Raw genomic sequence first — 8986 nt, forward strand, 5'->3', positions numbered from 1 at the left:
AACCCAGTTTAAATCCCAGGATTTACCACTAGGTGGTAGAAAGTCATAACAAAGACATTATATTACTGTTACACGCTAACATTAATATTGTTAATGCAATCCAGGCACTCTGTACGCTACTGGTTTGCATTTTAACGATTACTAGTCAATAACAACTTATTTACTCAGTTGTTTTATAGTTAACTAATCAAATCCTGAAAACACGCTGCCTCTGGCTTGACGCGGAAGCAAAACAGTAATACGTCATTTCCGGTGTACAGACCGCGGATTTTTGAAAATAACGACCTCTTCAGTAGCGACGCGATTCACCGGCAACGTTTTAAAACTTGTGAGTATTGTGTTCAGGTGTAAAATCGCCTGTTTTCACTGAAATCAGCGTGTACACAAGTGAGTCCGCCTCCCTTCAGGTCTCTAACGAGAACTGTTACGGTTAAGTAGCCCCTACTGTTTTCTAGCTAGCCAGCGTTAGCTTAGCATTAGCCAGCTAACAGCTAATGCTATGGAGCTAACAGCTCGCGTTAGGTAGTAACTAAATGTCAGTGATGTATAAACAGTGAGGGTACGCTGCACCTATAGTGGGGCCAAGGATAGTCAACTATTAGTAACGTTACTGTTGCGTGTTACATTCATTACCATATCGTTCACCCGAGTGAAAACCATACACACATCAGGCCAGATATCCACATCCCAAAGACACTGGTGACACTGTCATCGCATGAAATGAAATATATTTTCAAAAAGCAAATGATGAAAATTGTGCTGTATTTTGGTTTTGTTCCAGATTTTCTGTGCTCCGGACATCATGACTTCCATTACTGATCCAAACACGAGCGTCAGGTTCACCGGTGCAATGGAAGAGATCCACAACAAACAACTTAAAACATATGGGGAGATAATAGACACGACTACAGAGCTGTGTCAGTCTCATAGACAGTTTGTAAAATCTGCTCTTGGTAAGTTCTGCATCAATGCACCTCACTGACTAACCATCTACGCTTTGTTTGATCTTTCAAATGTGAAGTAATCACCAGAGCCTTAATATAGAACTTGTCATCTGTTACTGTGTACAAAATATAAATATGAAGTGTCTCATATTACCATTTAAGACACAGAACAAATAGTCACATAGTTGTGGGGTAGAGTATTATGTTACTCTGAGCTTAACTTAGTTAATCAGAAGACTAGAACAGTCACTGGTATGCAGTTTATTAATTTAACTTAAAAGTTGTTCTTATGCTACATTTCTCTGACTTGGATTGTTATGTATTGATGTTTTTTTCATTTTTTGCAGATACTTGCTTAAAGAAATGCAAGGATGATGAGATCCTCTTTGAGAAAATACAGTCATTCAAAATAGGTCAGTTTCCATGCTATATATTTGTGCCATACTCTTACTTGTGTGTGGATGTTTAAGATTAATGCATTTTCTGGTATTGACTCTTTGTCATGTGTGTTTCTGTTCTAATTTGTTTGTTTTGATGTGCTGAATAATTCATCACTTTCTGATAAATGCTATAGGTAAGCACAGCACTTAAACTAATGCACAGTTTTTTTTCCCAGACATGCAGCAAAATAATGAGTTATTGAAAGAGAAACGGCATGCTATTTCTGATGTGATAGCTGAGATTCAACAGAAGGAAATGCAGAAAGATGATGTTATTCAGAAGATAGAGAAACTTAAAGAAGAGCAGATCAAGAGGAAAAGAGGGTAAGTGGATATTTGAAAATGAAATTATTGGTGTAGATTATAAAATGTTTTAGCAATTGACCCTGCACTTGTTTTTCTCTGCTTTTCAGTAATTGAGTCTCAAAATAAAGCAAATAAAGACAGACTGAAGAATCTCCAAAAAGCCAGACTAGTCTTTCAGGATCATTTAGGACTGGAGATACGAACAATCCTCGGAAAAACACAACTTGTTAAAGGTATTTCTAACATGTACATTTCCATATTCTGTATGTTTTTTGAGTCTTGTTTCTATTTTCCGTCACTGTTTATGTACATTAACAGATGTATTTTGGAGATCAGCCTAATGATAAACATTAGTATGCTGATAGGCTTTCTATGATTTGATTGATGTCAGAATGTTGTCAGCGATGTGAGTTAGAAAAAAAAAAAACAAAAAAACATAGTTAATATAAAAGATGGTGGTGTACATGTTTACTGCTGTATAGGAGATTTGTACATAAATTACTATACCACATTGTGATAGTGTAATATTGTGGAGCAGCCACAGCTTTGTAAAATTATTTTATCTCATCTTAAGATAAGCACGGGCTTTCTTCAGTTGTCATAAATATGACTTCAGAATTTACAGAATGTTTTTTTTTTCCTTGTAAAGGTGAAAAGCTGCAATTTGTTTTCCGGAATATTAACCCTACTGATCAGGACAGTGCCTATGTTGTCACAATGGGGATTAAAGAAGATGGCTCGTACCAGAGTAAGTTAGACTCACCAATACATCCCAACTGTATATTGGAAAACTGTGACAAGACACTGTTGTGTAGTGTCGTGAATTTATGACCCTCAAACCACGCTAATAATGTCAGTTAAGTGTCCTTTGTTTAAGGCAAATATAAGAATAAATAAATCAGTGGGTCACTTCTTACTGAAATATAATTTGTCTGGTGTAGATTACCATTCTGTGGCCTAGAAGTCCACTGATGTCCATTTATGCTTTAAAAAATACTTGTGCAATTTTTTTACTGGCAAGATTCCAGTGACTGCATCTTCTGTAGTGTATGTTGACTCCAAACTACAAATATTTACTACAGTTATGTTTTCTGTGGCATCTGCTAATTGTGGGGATACGTGATAATGTATGGTTTTGGCTTTTAGAAGTAATTCGCTGACAAAATTTAGAATTTCACCAGGATTGTCCTGTAATAAGGATGGCAGATGGATTACATAAGATTTACTCTTCAATTTCTACAGTTGTGTCGAGTGACCCTGCTCTTGACTGTTTGCCAATCTTGGAAAGCCGACTTCAGGAGACCAATAACTTACCAGCATTCCTGGCAAACATCAGAAAGGAGTTTATTTCTCAGGCACGTCGTTGAGATTGGAAGGACAGGAAGATAAAGAACCATGCAGCGTGCTGCAGTGTGGACTATTGTAAATAAGGCAGACGTCATGTTGAAGAATCTATTCACATCCTAAGCTAAACTAAACAAACTGAAATATGTATTCAGAATCTGGACTTGTATAGGAAAATGTCCTGTCTGATTCTTTCTGAGTGTGGATATGTCTGTTTACTGCAGACTGTATATTTAACATTTTCTCTTCAAACCCTGGATAATCTTTTAAAAATACACAACTATTAATACTCACAGTAGTTGTGTACACAGTGTAGGGTAACAGGAAAATAGCAAGTTGTGTCATGAATAATAGAAGAAAATAAATCATTACAAAATAACCTTGCACAAAGCAGTAGATCCTGTCCATAGAACACTTATTAACCGATTTATGTTTAATACATTTATATTAAGATAAGATTATCAATAATGAGTACATGAACATAGACTGTGTTTGTATTTTTAGTTGCTGTTAGACTTCCAGTCACTGTCATTTCATTATCTGGCACAGCAGAAGTTAATCTATTTGATTCAAGGTGGTTATATGTCTCCTGTTCAAGAGTTGGCTCATCAGGCTTCAGATGATTTCACACTGCTTAACACGGGCAGCTCCTCAACATAGGTTGATGGGAAATGGCCCGTCTGGCCATTAAGTTCACCAAACCACCAACCGTTCTCTTCTTTTCTGTAAATGTGTAGAAGATCTCCTGTGTAACACACAGAAATCATTTAACTAGTTAATCTGTCGATTCCTACATAATCTGCATCTGCGTTGCAATTTACCTTCTGTCAAAGTCAATTCATCATCATTTTGAGGTGTGAAATTGTACAGGGCCTTGCACTTTCCTAGACCGTACACCTCCGATGTTGTCTGACCTGTAAAGTGTTGATATTTTCCACTGCTGTAACTTCATAGTAAATATCCAAATGTGCTGCATGCTCTAGAAATGTCTGTACCTTCTCTCTTGTCATCATCTGTGTGAGGCAGGGCTCCATTGACAGTGCCATCACACTCTACAGCTTCACTTTCATGTGTTGAAGCTGCGCAGGTGACCTGGTTGGTGGCACCAGGTGAAGGCTCCACAGACTGCTGTGTGACAAACTGAGTTGGTCCTTTATAAATAATGGAAGCTCTCAGTGACTGTCGGGATCTGAACGGTGTTCTCCTCAGTTTGACTGGGCGGGTCAGTTGAACAACACTGTGCTCACAGTCCTTAGAAAGAAAGACAGTTTAGGTTACGTGTGGTCTACATATGGCTTACTCAATAAACTAACAGTTATTAAATAAGCCACACAGCAGTCATTTAATTAAGCAATTATACAATATGTGAAGAATATTGTCACAGTTTGTAGATACTTTACGTGATATCACAATAGGAGACTATACAATATCCTCTGTAATCCGTATACCCACTATAGCTTTAGAGTGCTGTAAATGGCCAAGACATTACTCAGCACTATGCAGCCAGTGTGTTGAGGCACTTCTTTTTTTCCAACGTCACTCTTGTCATAAGCCTTAGGCTAACACACAGGTACACAGTAACACAAGTGTGTACTGATTATATGTAGTCTTACCTTATCTTTCCATTTAACAATACTGTCAGCAAATCGGTGAAAGGACTTGGTTTTCCTTTCCAATCCAGACAAGTTTAGAGAGAGTTTGTAGTGAGTTGCCTCGAGGAGATTCAGTTTTAGAGTACTCTACAGGTAAGGAGATGACATTAGAGGACACTTGAGCAAATCTGATTTAAGTAAATATCCATCTGCACACATCATCCACCCGCTCCACAGTCTACACAAACTGTACCATGTTCACCTCATCATGTTGCTGTTCAGTTTCCTCAAGGTTCTTGTGGTTGGAAAATGATGGATTTTCAGAGTACGTTTTCATTAGTTTTTCAATTCCTGCAACAAGAATGCTGAACGTGACCCACAGTAGAAACAAACGGAATAACCTTACTTTGCATGGTTCGTTATAAATCAGAGGGTTTTTCTGCGTTCATTAAAAGAATATTGAGTAATTGAATATATCGAATGAACAGTATACTCAACTTGCCTTCACAGTCTTGCTTTGTTTTTGTAATGTTTTCCTCCAGACGTTGGAGTTTGTGTTTAATGGCCTCTGTTCTTCTGTCTTTGCTCATAAATGATTTGCTGTCCTCCTCCTGATGTACCAGGACACAGATTAATACACAATTAATCAAATCATATGAGTAACTATGTTGATTTTGATGTAGTATTCTGGCATCTAGTAAAACTGTGTTGAGATAATTATTACTACATATGTTCAAGGTACACTTGAGCAAATACACATGTACTGTATTTACAAATACATAATTTAAAGATGCGAAGAACAAGATGTATAAAAAGCTCTGGCAGGCACTAAAAATAACCCTGTCATAAAATGACAAGTACATATTTGTATCTGCAGGTTGCACACTCCCATCAAAAGACACCCCCTGCAGAGACGACTGGGCATGTCTTTGAATGGCTGAGTCACTGAATGAGTCTTTGGCCTGCAGGAAAAAAAAAAAAATCTAAATGCAGCAGTCAACTCAGAGTGAAAGATTACAGACTTACAAAATAATCCATCATCAAAAGCTCAACTTTGTTATCTTGAGTAATTCTGTTTTCTTCCTCCAGGATTTGTATGTCTTTGTCCATGTCCACTCTTTGGACCAACTGCTCTATCTGTTGATGGCCCTGGAGGAAGCAGAATTATGTATGAGTTACTATATCCATGATGGGATGTTCAGTAGTGTGTTCTGGTGACAGTGAATGTCAAGATGTCTTACGTGTTTGAGGGTCTGACCAAAACTGGACATGTGAAGGCTGTATTTTTTTAACATGTTGCAAAGAACTTCGATTCGCTGTTTTTCAAGCTCCTGTAGGATCTGGAGGGGAAAAAAAAGCCACTGTGATGGTTCCTGTACAGCACATTCAATTACAAGACCAGGGATAGCCTAAAAAATGACCTTCTGCTGCATATTTGTCATCTAAACTTGAAGAAAAGTTTCAAATAACACTAAGGTTAACATGGGCATAGTGAGAGAACAGGAACTGAAAGATCAGAGGGTGAGCCAGCAGCCTCATGTCTTGCTGAAATGTCCTTGAACAAAGCTTTTAGTTTTTCACCATGTGCTGCTGTGCTTACTGCACACTGATAAAACATTTTAATTTTTGGAAATATCAACATAAAATCCAGTGGGTGGCTTTGGTAATTTGGTATTATTGAACGTATTAGACTGACCTGGTTCTTACAGATCATTTTCTCATACCCAAAACTCACAGGTTCAACTCAAAAAATGTGTGTTCTTGAGCAAGACACTGAATCTACCTATTCACACACAAAAAGCCACTCTGGGTGAGAGGAAGCTAAATGAAAAGCATTTTTTCCACACCTGATAGCAATTTTTCAGTGTGTTTTCCCACTTCAGCCTCATCTGATGACCCTCCATGTTGATATGAAAGTACTCCTCATCCACCTGAACCTGCATCTCTGCTGACTTAGTCAACCTGTTAACCATCTGTAGTCAAGAAGAGAGAAATTGAAAACTTTTAACACCGCCTTTCTCCCAGATTATAAAAGTATACACAAACAGTTTGGACCCCATGTACTGTACCTTTTGTTTTTCCTTCTCCGTGCATATGTGTTTGTTGTTCTCCACAAAATTGAACAAAGCCTCGTGTTCTCTTGTTAGTCCAATCAGCTTCTTTTTTATCTGTTTTTTTTTTACAGAGAAATGAATGAATAAGTTTTATCTTGAAGTATATTTATATTTTTAAAGATTTTCAAACTTTACAGTTAAAATCTTTGATTCAGTTAATTAAATGGTTTATTAGTATTTAAATGTTTATTAGTTATTTTGCAAATATTGATACCAGTAGCATGTTCAAGGAATCCTCTACCTGTAACATGCAGTTTCATAATGCAGCATGAAAGTCATCTTAATGTACAGTTTGATGTTTCATAGCAACAGTCAAAAGTATATTTTAGGCGTGTTCAAAAAACACAACAGTACAGTCATAAAGTAACATCAGCATTATGAGTGTGGTTATGGCTGGTGGTAATGTCTTCCTGACAGCCCCAGGACATTTACAGTACTTTAAAACCTGTCCTACAAAATGGATTGACTCACTGTACTATAAACTAATGAAACCCTTGACCTTGACAAGTATTGTGATTCCACTTGCAGTGGCTTCATACAATACGATGTATTATTAAAGTTTACAACTGCTCCTGTAATGCAGTTGAAATGCTTTGCAATGAATTATTCAGGTTACCATGACACATGCATCTAAAGGGCTTCACAATAAAGGTTATTTTAACATAACTGCATACAGCCAGGCAAACTTTGAATTGATTAACAATTTATGGATTAGAATGACGACGAATGTTGGTGCAGCAGCTCTATCGTAGCTGTTGTTCAGCTACAAACATGCGTATTTATTAAAATTGTTGGAATAAGATTCTTTACCTTGAGTTGCTCACTCCAATTAGCAGTAACCCGTTTCCCAGTTCTTTCAATCACACTGTCAAGCTATGAAAACATTGACAAGGATACAGATACATTATGATATGAAGTTACTAAACATTGACTAAGGACATGATAAGTTACATACAGGCCTTTTTCTCTTATTGTGCTCATCTAAGACTTGTCGTATTTCCAGAATGACTTCTTCCTGAAATGCAGTTCCTAATGATCTGGAATGAGAAGAGCACGCCATATTATTCTCAAAACTACCTTCCATTTGTTTCATCTGAGGACAGGCACAGTTATGAAAACTACCTGTGGGCGTCTGCTCTTGAGTACATCTCATCTGACACATGACACCAGGCACTGTAGGTGGAACTGAGTGGAGAGCCAGCATGAAAAGGTTAGAGCTGTGGGCTAATTAGCCTGACACCTGCCCGTGTTCTGATCACGTCTAACTCGCTGTGTGCATGTTATTTCCCATAATATCATTATTTCAGTGCACCACATGGCAGCTAGTTCCCAGGAAGAGGTCATGTTAAACACAAAACAGACAAAAGACAGGGCCAATTAAAAATTCAGCACCGTGTCCCTTACTTGTTCGACATTCCTTTCGAGGCTCTGATGAGTTTTCCAGCAAGTTTTTGCAGCCCTTTAGCATAAGTAAGCTCCAGATCAGCTCTAAAACAAGAGAAGGTTGCAGCAAAGGGAAACTGAGTCAAACAATAACTTGTGTGGGTCATTGCCACTATGCCTGAAGGCCATAACTGTATTGAACCTACCTCTGCTGAAAAACCGTCATAAGTTCTTTGCAGAAGTACTCCCCAGTTTTTGAAAATCTTTTCAAATTCTGATAGAGTTGGTGATACTGAAAGACGTTAGATAGGTGAGTTCAGATGACAGAAGGTTACAAGTGACTGGTCTGTTAGAATAAAATGTGTCTAAAAACATGAAATACTATAATTACGAAATACTCACAGAGCAGGTGCTGATAGGGTCCTTCATCTTAAGACTGTGGCTGTTTGTTGACTTTGGATCTGGAACTTTGAACACCCTCCTCCCAAAGTCACACATGCGGAAATCACCTGAGCTTCTGTGAGCACACAGTAAGGGGGGGGGGGGGGGAGGAAGAAAGAAACTACAAATGTTAACTCAAGCTAGATGGCAAGTGACCACAAGGGTTAAAGAAATGATAATATAATGTAAAATACTATATATGTAAGATAGCTGTTCTGTTTTATAGCTGTATGAGAACATGGTCGGATTATCTCGGCATGTTGTATATTATTATATATTATTATTATTGATGTTCTGAGACCTTAGGTTGAATGTGCATTAACAGCTTTATTTAGCTACTTAAGAATAGTAAAGATATAAATATTACCTAAAGGTATTTGTAAATTAATGGCTTTTGGTCGTGGCGGGTGGTCAACAAGTCC

At 37.6% G+C, this 8986-nt stretch overlaps 2 protein-coding genes across 2 annotated transcripts; one reads left to right on the forward strand and one right to left on the reverse strand.

Moving 5' to 3' along the window:
* The first annotated feature begins 214 nt into the window (after window positions 1-214).
* On the forward strand, window positions 215-1925 carry spc25 (SPC25 component of NDC80 kinetochore complex). Its single transcript, XM_033325823.1, has 5 exons — window positions 215-328; window positions 782-953; window positions 1292-1357; window positions 1561-1708; window positions 1798-1925. Exons 2-5 carry the CDS (start codon window positions 803-805, stop codon window positions 1802-1804), a joined length of 372 nt encoding a protein of 123 aa, XP_033181714.1. The 5' UTR covers window positions 215-328; window positions 782-802; the 3' UTR covers window positions 1805-1925.
* A 1524-nt stretch (window positions 1926-3449) lies between these two features.
* Window positions 3450-8621, reverse strand: nostrin (nitric oxide synthase trafficking). Its single transcript, XM_026377415.1, has 16 exons — window positions 8526-8621; window positions 8330-8415; window positions 8145-8228; window positions 7863-7925; window positions 7696-7777; window positions 7551-7613; window positions 6696-6794; window positions 6474-6599; window positions 5868-5966; window positions 5653-5775; window positions 5129-5237; window positions 4889-4977; window positions 4648-4773; window positions 4030-4285; window positions 3856-3948; window positions 3450-3779 (listed from the first exon to the last, which is right to left on the reverse strand). The coding sequence occupies exons 1-16, from the start codon at window positions 8619-8621 to the stop codon at window positions 3643-3645; spliced, it is 1731 nt and encodes a 576-aa protein (XP_026233200.1). The 3' UTR covers window positions 3450-3642.
* Between the last annotated feature and the right edge of the window lie 365 nt (window positions 8622-8986).

Source organism: Anabas testudineus, chromosome 21 (genome assembly GCF_900324465.2).
Source record: "Anabas testudineus chromosome 21, fAnaTes1.2, whole genome shotgun sequence".
NCBI classification, from domain to species: Eukaryota; Metazoa; Chordata; class Actinopteri; order Anabantiformes; family Anabantidae; genus Anabas; species Anabas testudineus.